At 45.7% G+C, this 16,801-nt stretch overlaps 1 protein-coding gene across 1 annotated transcript; it reads right to left on the bottom strand.

The window, feature by feature from the left end:
- Positions 1 to 977: 977 nt before the first annotated feature.
- Positions 978 to 5,422, bottom strand: LOC119648368 (protein hairy). Its single transcript, XM_038050094.1, has 3 exons — positions 4,595 to 5,422; positions 2,706 to 2,801; positions 978 to 2,579 (listed from the first exon to the last, which is right to left on the bottom strand). Exons 1-3 carry the CDS (start codon positions 4,706 to 4,708, stop codon positions 1,794 to 1,796), a joined length of 996 nt encoding a protein of 331 aa, XP_037906022.1. The 5' UTR covers positions 4,709 to 5,422; the 3' UTR covers positions 978 to 1,793.
- Positions 5,423 to 16,801: the final 11,379 nt, after the last annotated feature.

The following is a 16,801-nucleotide window of genomic DNA, read 5'->3' as shown; positions in this document are numbered from 1 at the left end:
AATGAAGTCTCTTAGCGAATTGTTGTGTTCTCCTCACTGTTTCCACCCTGTGTAATCAATCTCTAGTCACCGAGACACTTTAGAGGAAGAAAATCTATTTATGGCGGATGTTGTTGGAAACGAGCAAATGTGATAACAGAGCGCGGGCTGTTGCCATTAATAGCTCGCGCGGCCAAGTGATAAGCACGCGCCTGTTGTGGCACACATGGGGCCCGGCGGCAGTAAGCCTCCGTCACACTTTCCAACTTCTGGTCACATTCAGGGGCCATAATCGAACGACTTTTAATCGCTTCGCGCTCATGATAAACGACTAATTGTGTTTTCAGATTTGGTTGTTTGTTGAACTAGAAACGACCTATCGCACTCGCTGGTGGCTATGGAAATTTTAGATGTTGTCTCAGTCATGGAGTCATGTACACTTTGCAGACGCTCAATCGCGATGGAAGTAGAACGGCCACGGATGCCACAAACGAGTAGCCCCCTCGGCATGGAAGTGGGAGCCGCATTTTATGGTGTGGCCCGTTATCAACTTGTTTGTCGCCAACAGCTCTTGAATCACCAGGCGGCGAGCCACAAAGGCAAGGTTAATTCGCGGCAAGTCGATCGATCATCAGCCGGCCGCCTTATTTATGACTGCAGGCCTTTGACGGAGGCCCCCATTCTAGCCAAGTGATGTCCCCGATTCAGAAATGTGAACAATGCCGCCCATGCAGGTAGACCAGCCCGTGAAAATGCAATCACGCCGGCAGAAACTACTGCGGTAAGTTAAGTGCGACAGACGGTCGTTGGTGGAAATGGGCTGTTGGAAGCCGGATGCGCCACTCAAAAGATTAAGATTCGGTGAAGTCGAAAAGCCACGGGAAGCAACTTGGAGTATGAAGGCTTTCCCAACCACTCTAGGTTGAAGCGTGGAGTTCCCGGGCAGGGTTGGGGAGAAAGCACTCAAAAGTGCAGGAAGCGCAGTAAAACAAAGCGAATATGGGTATATATGGTTCTTGCATAATTTTATTAAATATTTTCTGTTTGTAAATCGTACGATCTAAAGTTTCTCACGTTTCACATATCAGTCATAACAGAAGTGTTACATTTCACGGCCAAAATGTCGGATATAAAAATAACATTACGAAATCAAGTTGAATCCATTCCAATCTAATTTTATGAAAATTATACTTTGACAGGATGTCCAATATGGTGCGACTTTTTATTGTAAAAATTACACTTACAATGCAAACTACTGTGCATTCTCAACGCGCTAGTGGAAGACTTAGTGAAAACGTTGCCATTGTTGCATTGTCACTTGTCAAGTGCAATCAATTGTCTCCTTCTCTATAAATTAATTCTCGCTCGCATGTGCGTATGTACAAAATTCTAAGGACTACATCGTCTCTGAGGTACCTAGGCTTAATCTCTAGTTAATCTACTGGCTCGACATTTTCATTAAGATTTAAGATATTTACAGCGATCTATACTTAGTTAACGGTAGACTGGTAAAAGATTTGTATCTCACTAATTCCAAGCGTCACGTTTTTCTCACAGCTTCCTTGTTTTTGAGTTTTGTTTGTATCTTATTCGTAGCTTTCGCTGCATTCGCTTCAAGCAGAGGTTCAGCCTGGTTGGGGCCTGGCAGGATGTGAAGTCGGCTCTCCGCCTTGAATTTGGTCTGCAGTCAGTTCTGTGCAGCATGCATTCTTGCCGAATGCGTCCTAGTTTCCTACATTTGGATATCGCAGCGTGCTCGTTCTCATAAGTACCGACTTAAGATTATATAATACATTCGCTCTTGGGGTCTGAGTTTACCACGGCCTCCAGGGCTGGTCCTCGTCCCGCTCCTTCTTGATGACGAGTGAGAGGGGGGCGGGACTTGGGCTGTACGACTGCGGGACATGTGCATAGTGGAGGTGCGGGCTGCTTGACGAGGAACCGTGTTGTATCACTGAAGGTTTGCAATCCATCATTTCGTACGAGGTTGCAGGGCTGGGCGGGGTGTAGGCTGCGGCAGGTGATCCACTGGTCATGCGTTCGTAGATCGAGCAAGGGGCGGAAGCTGCTGAGCTTGTTGACGAAGTCCTGCTTGGGATTGGGACGAGCGTCGGTATTTGGGCAGATTGAGGTACTGAATGCGGCACAACCAAAGCGTAGCTTCCGTTCTGCAACTTGGTCGGAATGACTTGCAACCCATTCGATAGGAAGTATCCGTTGGGATGGAGGGCGGCAGCTTGATTTGGTACGCTATGCATTTGTTGGTCCTGTTCCGGGGAACTGGGTGGCGATGGAAGCATGTGAACCTGGACAGATGGGACCACGGTTTGAGGACTAGGAGCACTGTGGTGTAGATCTGCCGTTTTAACGCCGTTGATGCAGTTGCTTAGATGTTGGAGGAGGCGACGTTTCACAACCGGGTCGATTCCTGGAAAGCGGCTTACTTCGTTCGCGCATTCCGTGAAGCCTGCTTTGAATTTGTTCACAACTTTGGGGTCCGTGGCCTGGGACATGACTGCTTGTTGTCGTTGGAGATCTTGCAGGTATTTGACTGTTTTCTCAAGGATGTCGGCCTTTTCCAGTTTTGAATGTCGCGCCGGCTGTAATGACAAAAAAAGGCGAACATTTTAGTAAAATCTACGGTTTATGAGAAGATTTTTAGAAAATGGAGCGTTTTATTCGCGGTAATGAATTTAATAATGGAAAAGTATCCTAAAGATACTTACGTCTTTCTTGGTGGCGTCTAGGATGAGAGTTTTCAGCTCATTTAGGCAATTGTTGATGCGGGCGCGACGTCTTTTCTCCATGATAGGCTTATTGCTCTGTAATTAACAAAAATGCGATTATTAGACTTCATATTGGATTCAGGAGATGCTTCAAAGGGTAAAGTATCTAGAGAAATTCGTTACGCTATCTATCGATCGATTTCCTACCCGGTCCGCATGGAAAGCAGAAAAACGACCGTTCCTAATTGTGCCCAGACTCAAGCCCAGAAAATCATGATCAAATGCTACCGCAAGAAGGCAATGCCTCCCACGAGCATTGATCTTATCTTTTTTCCATCTCAAGAAATCTTCCTTCGAAAAGATGCAGAAAAAAAATGGAACGAGTCGCGTGGTCTTGGGCTGGAAGTCGACAAGTGACCCTGCGGTAGATCAGTTCTGGAGATACCCATATTTTCGTCTGTCGCCCATGCCGCAGTGTATCTTTCGGAAAAAAATCACATCTTCGAATGGGTGCAGTTGAGCCATTTATCTGCCGCACTCAACACTATTTCGAGTGGGTCCGCTTTTTTTTGGTGGCGAGCATTCAAGAAGACCTGAAAATAGTTCGGGTTGGCTGTGTTGTTTCCCAAGGCAGTCAGTTAGCCGCTAATTAGGGTTAATAGTCCTACGCATATTTGATCCATGCGCGGGCCGAATTCGAGTATCTTTAGCTTTGAGAGATTGTCGCAGCCAGCGAGGAACGAGCATGGTCTCTGGGCTGCTCTGTGGGTTCGCGGTCGCCCCGCTGTGCGGCTAAGATGGAATAGATTCAAGAACGACCGCGGGGAATTTTCTAGCGGAAAATCATCCAAGATGAGACATAGCGAATAGTGTGCACGTATGTAGGAAGCGGCGTAGTGGCCATCGCGGATGGTCAAATATAAACACATGTGGCGCAGGGAGGCAGAGGCGGATCCCGCCAACTTGTGGCCGACATTTGGCATGCTCAAGTAGTCATGATCACGTCAAATTGTCGCACGGAGTGTGGGACTCGAACGAGCACATGAGGCGTAGTCACGGATCTTAGCAAACCGTTCCAAGCTTCAAGTGCTCGCACGGGCAACAGTCGCTAAGTGGATCAAAGAATTTCGCGAGTCTTGGGCTTTTGGGAGTCATTCGAGTCCGCAAGAAAGTGAATTGTGGGCATTTGATGGCCTGAAACGGGCGAATCTTAGAATCTTAATGATAAAAAGATTAATCAAATGAGGGTGCCGGCAAATGGTAATTTTCTCAGCTCAGCGAAGCATACAAGCAAATGTATCTCAATCTAACAGAAAACCCCAAATTGCCCGCCAACTACCCCTATGCCGTGTGGGTCCCACTCACCCCCCAGAACGCGGTTTTTATCTCTCAGGTCATTACGCAACGCAATTGCAACTTCGTCTTTAATTATTTTGCACTGTGACTGCGGTCACGTTTCCATAAAGCAAAAATATAATCGTAAATCTTTTAGAGACGTTGGGCTCGAGCACGGGCACGCGGAAAAGCTGTTAAAGTTAATCAAGCACGAACGCAATGTACCTGGCGAACTTTATTGTCGTCCGCTACGGTAGTTGACATGATCGCGTGGAGCCGCAATTAGCGAGTTTTAGGGGCAGACGGACGGGGAACCCCCGGGGGCATTTCACGGGCCTTTAGTCAGTGCGGAACTACGCTCGTTGGTGGAAATTGCATTAACTGACCCACACGGAACTAGGGCGAATTATGGGAAAATTCCGGGAAGGGGGTACAAGCATGCGGAGTCCTGCTTCGGAAATCAAATCCTTCTCATATTTAAATTTAGCGGAATGAACAGATTTAGGGGTGAGTTCTTATCAGGGTGGAATATGAAAATCAGGCGAATCACTTACCCGTCGGTCGCTCTTAACCGGCTCCTTGAGGGGAATCTGGGATCCTGCGGCACTGGCCATCATGCTGGCGGCGTGCGCGGTTTGCACTGCACCAATTCCCGTTACCATTTTCATACTAAATCACACAAAAGTCAATTAAGTTCAATTTTCCGAAATTATCACGCTAAGGGTTGGAGGTCCGTTAATCACACTGAGTCGATTCACTTTCACTTTCTGCCAGCGTTCCTGCAGCGGATGCACTGGACGAGTCACGCGAGTACTCTACGGTCACACACTGTCCTGCGGAAGACACGGAAACTCCCTCACTTTTCCTGGAGATGCTCTCGTGCGACACTGTCTTTTCCGCTCGACGTTGCGAGTTGTTCTGATCACGGGCTCAGGCGGCGAACTAATGATGGCTGTCGCGCGGCGGGCGGCGAGCTCTAGGGTGACTGGGTGTTGGGTGACTGTCGAGGTCGTTCTTTTTCTGGCTGGGCGGCGGGCGCACTACTGACGTGATCGGAAGTCGCACTGTCGCTTTTCACTTCTCGCCTGTTATCAGCGCCGTGCGGTGCTCGTCTACCTGCGCTGGCTCAGCACTGGCCCGAGTCTGACTCAGGTGGATGTGGCTCGGCGGCTGCAGGCGGCCGTTCCCAGCCACACGCAGCACGAGAACGGATTCACACATGACGTGAGTATGTGCCGTACGTGTGTGCAGAACGGAGGTAGGATGCCTGCATGCGGCGCGGGTCGATCGATCAACACGATCGGCGGTCGTGCAGGTAGGTAATTGGTAATAGGGTAATCCGCCGGCCGTCGCCTGCAGCCAGGTAGGCTGCGCGGAGGGACGGGCCGGTCGTGATCGCGCGAGGGAGCCGAGGAGCCTCTGCAAATTTACTTTTCTGGCTGAAGCGCTTCGACATCAATCGAACTTGGAATGCTGCGCCAGGGGTGAGAGCCTTGAATCGATACCTGAGCACGTAAAATAGCTTTTAATAACCGAACGGACTATGGAGGAACTAAATCTTAGGATTCTTCTAAAGGATATGATTTGTATGATATTTTAGGACTATTAAAAGTAAAAATAAATAGAATCAATTCCTCAAATTTTCTTTTCACTAATATCAAAAACAAAATACAGTGAAAATCTCAGTTTAGTTCAGGATTTCTATGAAAAAGATGATTAGCAATTCAGATATTTCCAAAGATGGTTTACTTTTATATAAATCTTAGTTTCAAGCCGGCAGAAAGTGAAAGGATTCTCTAAATTTTTTCACTAGCGAAAAAAATTAAAAAAAATTAACGAAAAATGACAAAAGTGGAATTTATTTACGGTGCTGGGAGTTTCCTGATGTTCAAAAAATACTCACCATCATCATCATCAACGGCGCAACAACCGGTATCCGGTCTAGGTCTGCCTTAATAAGGAACTCCAGATATCCCGGTTTTGCGCCGAGGTCCACCAATTCGATATCCCTAAAAGCTGTCACGGTATCGCTCATAGATTTCGTCGTTATGGAGGCGACGGAAACATCCTCATGTAAAAATAATAATAATACTCGTTGGCGCAGCGATCCCTATTGGATCAAGTCCTTGAAGTGTGGTAGAGCACTTTATTCAAGACCTTTACGGTACACTGTAGGAGGCAATGTGGTCAGCATTGCGCTCGCCCGAGATTATTACCCTGATTTGACTCAGGTACTCATTCACAGTTGAGTCGACTGGTATCCGACGTCAAATCACGATTCAAATTCCACTGCCATCAGTGAGATTTGAACCGCGACCTTCCGTATGATAGCCTTGTGCTCTAACCACTGGGCTATCCTCATGTAGGAGGCCAAAAATTCTTCGGAAGATTCTTCTCTCGAACGCGGCCAAGAGATGGGAATTTTTTTTCTTGGTGAGAACCTAGGTTTCCGAGGAATACATAAGGACTGGCATGATCAGTATCTTGTACAGCGAAACAGTTTTTGTAAGATGAAATAGGCTCTGTTGACTGTCAACAACCGTGCGCGGATTTCATCGTCATAGCTGTCATCGGTTGTGATTCTCTTTATTGTTTTCGTTTGACCAGTGCGATTCGATGTTGTTCGTTCTTTGGTTTTTGGCGCTGCGGTTGCCACCATATACCTCGTCTTGCCTTCCTTAATTTGCAGCCCAAGATCTCGCGCCGCCTGTTCGATCTGGATGAAGGTATACTGCTCATATCGAGTTGATCTTCCCATAATGTCAATATCGTCAGGGTAGCCCAGTAGATGGGTGGACTGAAAGAGGATGGTGCCTCTCGCATTTACGTCGGCATCACGGATCACTTTCTCCAGGACCAGGTTGGAGAGGATACATGATGGGGCATCCCCTTGTCCTAGATCGTTGTTGATGTTGAATGGTTTCGAGAGTGATCCTGCTGCTTTTACCTGGCCTGGCACATTGGTTAGGGTCAGCCTAGTCAGCCTTATCAATTTCGTCGGGATACTGAATTTTCCCATGGTCGTGTACAATTTTACCCTGGCTATGCCGTCATAGGCGACTCTAAATTCGATGAAAAGATGGTGCAATTGATGTCCATATTGCAGCAGATTTCCATTATTCGCCGCAGAAAGAAAATCTGATCAGTTGCTGATTTGCCTGGAGTGAAGCGTCTTTGGTATGGGCCAATGGTGTTCCGGGCATATGGGCCTATCCGGCCTGGCAAGATGTAGAAGAATATCAGCAACGTGATACCTCTATAATTGCTGCATTGTGTGATATCTCCCTTTTTATATACCTCTTTGCTAATTGTCAGGCATTGATTCGCTATCCCATACCCACACCCCCTCCATATTTAACCATTCCATCGGCTCCTAGCGACTTATGATTTTTAAGCCGATGAATTGCACGAACTGTTTCTTCTGTACTTGGTGGTGGCAGTATTTGTTCGCCGTCTTCAGTTGGCGGGACCTCCAACTCGCCGATCTTCTATTTGTTCAGTAGTTCATCAAAGTACTCAACCCATCGCTTCAATATGCCCATTCTGTCGGAAATCAGATTTCCCTCTTTGTCTCGGCAGGATTTTCATCAAGGTGTGTAAGGCTTCATCCTGCTGACTTGTTGGTAAAACTTGCATGCCTGGTGCGGCTGCTCCTTGAACTGAACTTGAACTTGAACTTTTCGAGTTCACACTTCCTTTTTCGAGAGTGTAATTATTCGATGTGTCCAAAGATTAATAATCTGAAATAATAATAAAAACCTTGCTGTTTCTTTTTCGATGGTGTAAATATTTATTCTTGCAAATACCGATATTTCGGGAACCACTTGATCCCTTCATCAGTGCTAACAAGGCTTGTTAAATATCTACACCAGCGAAGAAGAAACAACAAGTTTTTATTATTATTTCTTTTTCCGTCTGTGAAGTCGCTTCTCCGCTCGACGGATTTCGTGATAAGTCTCCGCGTGTACCCACTTCCTTTGAGAATGATAAATTATTCAGTGTGCAACATTCTTCCGTTCGATTGCTAGCTTACATTCATCGTCAAAACAGCCGGTCCGACTCTTTTTGCGGCTGGGGCTAAGTATCTTTCTGGTCATATTTATGATAACGTTCTTCAGGTGATTGTGAAGATCATTTGTTGATGCTTCGTCTCCAGGTCCTCTGTTGGCAGCGGTTATTGCGGCATCCTTTTCCCTCTTATAGGTGTTGCGGAGGGTTGTGTTGTAAATGGCTTCAGTGTTAACTCTCACCTGATTGTCAAAGCGGATTCTGGCTGGTCTTGTTATTCGAGCTCGGAGCACCATGCCAACGAGATAGTGATCCGAGTCTATATTGCCCCCCCCCCCCCCGCCGCCCCCCCCTATATGTTCTAACATTTTTCAAGGCTGAGGGGTGGCGGCGTTCGATCAACACGTGGTCAGTTTGGTTGAAAGTGGTCCCGCCTAAAGAGCCCACGCATGTTTCTGGACCACTTTCCGTGCAAACCAGATATTTCCAACAACTATTTCGTGTGACACTGCTAATTGAATGATCCACAGTCCATTATCATTTGTATTTTGATGTAAGTTATGGGAGCCAACATATCGCCTGAATACGGGCTCCTTCCGTACTTGGCTGTTAAAATCCTCAAGTATGATTTTGATATCATATCTGGGACAGGCTTCGAGGGTTCGTTCTACTGCCTAGTAGAAGGTATCCTTCTTTGACTCTGCAGTCTCCTCTGTATGAGCGTGATCATTAATGAGGCTTATATTTCTAAATTTGCCTCGCAAGCGCAAAGTGCATAGCCGTTCGCTTATGTTTTCAAAGCCGATAACAGCAGGTTTCATTTTATGGCTGACTAAGAAACCTACTCCGAGCACATGGTTTAGTGGATGGCCGCTATAATATATGGTGTAGTGACTCTTCTCCAGGAAACCGGTCCCTGTCCAATGCATCTCCTGTAACGATGTTACAACAGCCCTATGTTGCTCAGCAGCTCCATCTCTGTATAGGGAGCGCACGTTCCATGAGAAAATGTGCAAATCGTTATTCCCTTTGTTGTTGCCGGGTTCATCGTTGTATTATCCATCCAGTCCGAAGCTCTTGTTGTGACTTCGTAACAAGTTGTGTTCCATGTAGGGTTGTTAGCTCTACTCAACCCCCAACCTGGAGGACCAGTTGGTACAATTTGCCCAATTTTTAGGCGAAGGAGACTCGCCTCCATTCTTCTCCGTCTGCAGCTTTTCGTTAAAAAAGAGCTTCCAGGGATCACCACGTGGAGGTGGAGATGGGGTTTGGTAGTAGCGCTGTTGGTGTTGGTTCAGTAGGCGTTTCCCAGGTTTTATGCACCATGGGACCCATACTACCCTTTGATCACCTTTGGTAGAGTCTATAACGATCACTTCATCCGGACAGCGAATAGAGTGGGATTAGGAAATGAATCCTTATATCTACTGCTCCTACTTCGAAATGTAATTATACGGCCAGATAAAATGTCATATTGCTTGTTGTTACATCAAACATTTGTTAATGTGGCCGAATCTCATCGTTATCTTAACAGTCTCGACTGACACCCAATTCTTACAGGTAACCGTACCGAAATTAATATGTTTGAGAGGACCAAGAAGATATCTGGGTTTCGTCATAGTTAAAAAAGGTCAACTTATTAGTAATGAAACTATCTTGGATTAGGGTGGTCAAACAACTATCCTGAGTGGTCGAAGACGACCGAGCGGGAAGAGCTACCCCAAAACCTAAAAGAAATTGGCTAAGTGGCCATGAAGGTCTGCCCGCAAATACCGAAGCTCCATCAAAGCGCTCGGTTGACACGATGTTGCACGCTTCTCTGCTAGTCAAGCTCGAGAATATGGAGGTGGGGGTCATTTGAGTGCTTCCATCCCTCGCGTGTTTTTTTTACAAAATCAACGTGTCCGCCCCGGATCCAAAAATAACCAAACAAACAAGGGAATTCGCAACAGTCTAAAGAGATAAACCAGAACGAGAGCTAAACCTGTAAAGTAAAAAAAACGGCTCGACCGCGCGCGTGGTACCGTGAGTGTCCGAACTGAAATCCGCGATCGAGACGCAAGGGAGCGGGGGACATCCACGACAAATCACAGCCTCATTCATTCTTCCCTCTGCCACAGATTTTCAATGAGGCGCGGCCCGTGAGGTTCACTCTCTTCCTTCATATCCTCCGGCGATCTTATGAGGATGTCCCTAGTGTGTAAGAGTTTGCGGGGTCAAGGTGGAGGAAAAAAGAAGGAAGTCCTCATATTAAAGAAAATTTCAAAAACCTAGTGCCATTATAATCATCGATAATGCATATAAAATAAATATATGTATAAATTAGAAAGGCCTTCCCTGAATTACATTGGCTACAACTAGCCAACGATGCAGTTCAACCAACACTCCTTCGTGAGCAGTATTTCTTTGGAATCGTACAACAGTTCACAAAAATCGAAAAGAAAATAAAATAAACACGTGGAGTTGAAACTAGCATAGCGTCTCCTCTACGCCAAACGTAAAACCCTTCTATGAATAATTTCCCAAGTGCCTATCCTCGATATCACACATCGATATCACATCAAGAAAAACTCACGCAGCTGAACACTGTGAATGGTCTCCACTCGACGAAAACAAAAATGTTGTACTTTTACCACGCTCGGTTGCTAACTTTGCAAGTTTTCAGGCTATAAAATCCACTAAAATTCAGAGAAAACTGCACAAAACAATTAACTATTCTCTTTAGATAAATTTCCTTAACGTGAATCTGTTGCGAAAAACTCACGTTCTTGTTTCTATAGTGGCACCCCTAGAAATCCGAGAGCTCAACTTCACACAGGATAACCCGACTGCTCCTTAGCGATCCGAAATAATTATCTGATTCTAAAGCAATTTAGCGATTTCGATCCGTCCGGACAATGTTCACCGAATCTCTTTCACCTACCGAATCTTTAACCTCTTTGTGAAGTTATCTAAAAGAAATACGAGATGTTTACAAAATAGAAACAAAAAAGAAAATGCGCCCGAAATAACAACCTCTCAATAAAATCTCTCGATTTCGATCCACTTCCTTTACTTCTAAGTTGATTTCTCGCGGTCAAAATCCTTCTCCTAAGTTTGTCGGTACAAAGAGCAACACAACTGTCAACTCAGTCTAAAATCTGAGCCAAAAATGATCACCTCCGCCCATCAGCTGTCTCTCGATCAGCCGGCCACGCTAAAGTTGGCCTTGAACTTCTTGAGTTCAGGTTGCCAGCAACATGCTCAGCAGAGTTGACGGATGCGGCAGATCATTCCGCCCTATCACGATCAATGCACCCGAATGGATTCAATAATGTGCAATATGCGGCGAAATTTAAAGTAATTACACACTATAGAATGGATTATTTGATCAAATTAATCCCAAAAAGGCGAATAAAATCCTGCCCGTCGCGAAGTCACGGCCACTACATATTATCGGCCCAACCTTATTAGGTTACACATGATATGCCCAAAAAAGGCAGAAAGAACCAATTTGTATGTTTTTCTGACCAATTAATCCATTCTTTGAAAGTATAACAAAAAAATATTTTTTTTTAATTCTCATTACCTGGCTATTTCATATAGGGCGGCAAAGTTGACACCTCGAAAAGTACCTCATCGCATGCCTGACAATCAATCTGAAAATAGTCAAGCTTTTGGGGAATGCCGTCTCCAAGTACTCAAGGAAGTTGATTAAACCCGAGTCTGTAGGAGATGGATCCGAAGTGGATCTTGCCACTAAATCTCACCTTAGGTTATCTGGTACTTTGGAAACCCGAATTTCCCTTTGAAGGCATATGCTCAGGGAGAATTCCTGAGTGACGTGCTCTCGGTGTAGTTAGTTACGGTTGTAGGGGTTACATGGTGGTTATAGTTGTGCCCAGATTGTGGCCAGAGCCCCTTGTGGGATTAAGAGAGGAATTGCGGTGTACAACTCGGACCTGGACTTCTTAGTTGCCACAGAGGTACTAGACAGGCCTTGCATCCACCGGTATGAATGCTGAACCCGTCCTCAATATAAACCAGTACCGTAGTCATACCAACTGCTACGAGGGCTGCTAAAATTTCTTCATGACAATTTGAATTTCATAAGGAATTTGATGAGTTTAGCAGTTAATAAGAAAAATTCGATACTTCAATATCAACTCCCATCCCTGCATTGATTGGCGTGGAGGATCAGTGACAAAATAGTCTGTTGTTGGCTGCTGTGTCTGAACTGGCGGCGTGCGCTATTTCGCTGGCCGGCCGTCACCGCGCCGTACTACCCTGAAGGGGGATAATGTATAGGAAGCACGCGCTGGCTTTGGTCCACGAGCGGAGGCTGAGATGAGCTTAAGCTATGTATACATAAACATCGTATAGAATTGGGCTGCCAGACGTGTTTGATTAATTCCGAGAGATATTGTGGATCGCACGATCACACGGAATGAATATTTCTTTCTTATTTTTAAATGGGACGCCGAGGCTCTACCAGCGCAGCATCCGACGGTTGTATCACTCCAAATCTCGGTGTGCCGCTCAACAGGTAGATCCGTGAGCTACGGGAAATACGTAGAAGCGTTTTCTCATCGCATTCTTCTACCTTAAAATGGGAATGGTTCGCTGGTGGAAGGGTTTAATTTCAACAGGACATTCGGAGCTGGGGTGAAAAAAGTCAAATCTTTATCAAAAACCCAAATATGTAACAATTTAGTCACTTGCAAAGATTGATAAGCTATTCTTACATATTATCAAAAATGGATTTTCTAACGGTAGAATGGCAAAAAGATAACCAGATCTTGTTCTATCTATTGCCGAAAATTTTGATTAACCAAGATTGGAAACATTTTGTGAAACTTTATAAGCCCCTTTGACGGGTCTAAATGGAGGCAAAGTCGGTATTCCATCCTAGAACTGAAAACGCTCGTTATTTCGAATTTTAAAGTCAAATTAGAATATTCAAAATAACGGCCAGAAGGTTGTGATTTTTAAATTCGTGAAAATGTGAATGCGCAATAATGGATTTTCACTGGTTCGGTTGTTTCCTGGCGACAAGCACATCTGATTTTGTCGAACTTTGCTCTTTAATTTACATAATCTCCACGGCGAGAGTTGCTGCCATAATTAAGGAGTCCTGCGTCTGCATTGCAGGTTCCCAGCAAATCCACTGACTGCGAGCTCGTTTCAAAATCGGACCATCTTTTCAGAACAAGAAAATCAAATCACTGCCCGTGTGAGCGCTCGGAGCCTTCGATTCTTAGAATCCACTCTCAGTTAATGAATCACTTTTTCACGAAACGTGCGACCTTTCCTCACTCGAATACTTCTTAAGTGCTTATCACATTTTCAAAGATCAACGCTTCGCCGCCAAGCCATTGCTGTGCTGCATGCTATCATCTATCTGTAGCCGCTCCGGTGCATTATTACAGGCATGGCCGCAATTTAAGCATCACGCTCGGCACCATAACAAACCCGTCGTCCCGCGAAGGGTAGAAGAAGCCTCTATTCAGAGGCAAGGCCCTGGCTCATTCTGAAGATCACAGGCAGACCTTAGACCCTAAACGAGGTGCAAGTCTCAGATTCTAAATAAAGATCATGATGATCGTGGCCAGAAGAAACATCGCTTTCGAGATCCGCCACTAATCGACCTCACTGTCCTTCTGCAGACCCAGCAGACCCATGCAGCTATGTCTTCTCGTTATCGTTTTTTCTAGCAACAGAAATGTCTTAAGAAAGCAAAAGAACAGGAGTCGTGAGGGAAAAATGCGTGGGAAAGACAGCGAACGCCACGAAATTGAAATGCTTGAGGCCGTGATGGGTGACCAACATGGAGCAGGACTATTTGTGAGAAGCGAAGCGATCGTGTTCTCCTAGTTGGGGGCAATTAATGCTTTTTTTTCTGGTCTGGGCGCAGACAACAATAAGATGCTAACAAACAAGTTGAAATGTTTGGTTTTGACACTATAGGGAGCATTTCAGAACGTATTAGGTTTCGCTTTATTAAATTGTTTACCCAGGAAAGTGGGAGCGTGTAAAGTTTACTCTTAATCTTATTTTCAACTGTGGCATTTGCATATGCCGACGCGTGAGGGCTTCGTATTTACTAACATACTCGTAGGTGTACATATACGTATGTATGTCTTATGTTCTGCAAATATTATTTTGAAAATGTTTTAAATCATATTAACAAAAGAATTATCCTGTGTAGAGTAGAACTATGTGAGGACACTCCACCTCTTTTAAGATCTGATATATATATATGCGAATTATTTCTAAAGGGTAGTAAAGGCCCCAGGGCAAAACGTGGATTGGTATTCACGATGAAGCATAAAACCTAGAAACGCCTGCTGAACCAACACAAATAGCTCTACTACCAAACCCTATCTTCACCTCCACGTGGTGACCGCTGGGAGCGAAAAGCTTCAGACCGAGAAGGATGAAGGCGATGCTCCCTAAAAACGGCCTAAAAACGGGACAAATTGTACCAACTGGACCTCCAGGTTGGGGGTTGGGCAGGGTTATCATGCGGCCATCCACTAAAGCATGTGCTCGGAATAATTTTCTTAGTCAGTCAAAAAATGAAACGTACTGTTATCGGCCTCTCGAGACAGCACCCCTTTCAACCAAATTGGCCACGTGTTGATCGAACGCCGTCACCCCTTAGTCTTGATAAATGTCAGAACATATAGGGGGGGGGGGGGGGGGGGGAGGGGAGGGCAATATAGACTCGAATCACTATCTCGTTGGCATGGTGCTCCGAGCTCGAATAACAACACCACTCAGAATCCCTCTGGCAATCAGGTGAGAGTTAACACTGAAGCCATTCACAACACAGCCCTACGCAACACCCATAGGAGGGAAATGGATGCCGCAATAACCGCAGTCAACAGAGGATCTGAAGATGAAGCATCAACAAATGATCTTCACAATCACCTGAAAAGCGTTGTCAAAGATATGGCCACAAAGAAACTTAACCACAGCCGCAAGAAAAGTCGAAAGGGCTGGTTTGACGATGAATATAAGTTAGCAACGGAACGGAAGAAAGCCGCATACCGAGTAATGCTGCATTCTCAAAGAACGCGGGCACGCGCGAGCGGAGAAGCAACTCCACAAATGAAAAAAGGAAGCGTGGGAAACCAAGAAGTCTGTGAACTCGAAAAGTACGGGGAACAACCGCACCAGGCGCGGAAGTTTTACCAACAAATCAGCAGGATGAAGCCTTACACACCTCAATTTTCATCCTGTCGAGACAAACAGGAAAATCTTATTTCCGACACAATGGGCATAATGGAGCAATGGGTTGAGTACTTTGGTGAACTACTAAACAACCAGAACATCGACGAGTTGGAGGTCCCGCCAACTGAAGACGACGGACAAATGCTGCCACCACCAGGTTTAGGAGAAACAGTCCGTGCAATTCATCGGCTAAAAAGTCATAAGTCGTTAGGAGCCGATGGAATTACAGCCGAATTGGTTAAATATGGGGACGACCAGTTACACCAAGTGGTTCATCAACTTGTGTTTAAGGTATGGGACAGCGAACCAATGCTTGACGATTGGCAACGAGGCATTATCTGTCTCTTACATAAAACGGGAGATATCACACAGTACAGCAATTCTAGAGGTATCACGTTGCTGAGTACCATCTATAAGATATTCTCCACTACCTTGCTAGACCGGATAGCCCCATACGCTCAGAGCATCATTGGCCCATACCAAAGAGGCTTCACTCCAGGCAAACCGGCAACAGGTCAGATTTTCTCTGTGCGGCAAGCGATGGAAAAACTGTTGGAATATGGACAACAGTTGCACCATCTATTCATCGACTTTAAAACCGCCTATGATAGCATAACCAGGGTAAAACTGTACACGGCCATGAGAGAATTCGGTATCCCGACGAAATTAATAAGACTGACTAGGCTGACCCTGAACAATGTGCGAGGCCAGATAAAAGCAGCAGGATCACTCTCGAGACTATTCAACATCAACAACGGTCTAAGACAAGGGGATGCCCTATCATGCGTTCTCTTTAACCTGGCCCTGGAGAAAGTGATCCGCGATGCTGAGATAAATGCAACAGGTACGATCCTCTTTAAGTCCACCCAACTACTGGCCTATGCTGATGATATCGACATGATGGGAAGAACGACCCGACGTACAAGCTGCCTTCATCCAGATCGAGCAGGCGGCAATTGGCGCGCCATCTTGAGCTGCACATCAATGAAGGCAAGACGCGGTTGTTGGCACCCAACAGAGCCTATTCTAGCTTGCAAAAACTGTTCTGCTCGAAACGTCTCACCATAGGGTCAAAACTCTTACTGTACAAGACAAAGATCTTGCCAGTCCTCATGTATTCCTCGGAAACTTGGGTTCTTACCAAGAAAAATTGCGAACTCTTGGCCGCGTTCGAGAGAAAAAACCTCCGAAGAATTTTTGGCCCCTACATGAGGATGGACGATTCCGTAGCCTACATAACGACTAAATCTATGACCGATACCATGAACGCCAGGTTGTGGATTAAATCCGGCTCAATAGGTTACGGTGGGCGGGTTACTTAATCCGTATGTATGATGATGATCCAGCCCGGAAAGTCTATAAGGGTAATATCTATGGTAGAAAAAGAAGACGAGGTAGACCCTGCCTGAGATGGAGCGATAGCATAGGTCAGGACGTCAGACAGCTTTTAGGGATATCGAATTGGTGGACCTCGCGCAAAACCGGGATGTCTGGAGTTCCTTATTAAGGCAGGCCTAAACCGGATACCGGTTGTTGCG

The sequence above is a fragment of the Hermetia illucens genome, chromosome 2 (genome assembly GCF_905115235.1).
Source record: "Hermetia illucens chromosome 2, iHerIll2.2.curated.20191125, whole genome shotgun sequence".
Classification (NCBI taxonomy): domain Eukaryota; kingdom Metazoa; phylum Arthropoda; class Insecta; order Diptera; family Stratiomyidae; genus Hermetia; species Hermetia illucens.
Note: the sequence above shows the minus strand (reverse complement) of the source record. Positions and strands in the feature narration are given on the sequence as shown.

Excerpts from the sequence above, each read along its gene's own strand:
- LOC119648368 (XM_038050094.1), bottom strand. The coding sequence starts at position 4,708 with ATGAAAATGGTAACGGGAATTGGTGCAGTGCAAACCGCGCACGCCGCC. Across the intron at positions 2,802-4,594 it reads CGGTTAAGAGCGACCGACGG|AGCAATAAGCCTATCATGGA; the intron begins GTAAGTGATTCG and ends TGTTAATTACAG. Across the intron at positions 2,580-2,705 it reads TAGACGCCACCAAGAAAGAC|CCGGCGCGACATTCAAAACT; the intron begins GTAAGTATCTTT and ends TTGTCATTACAG.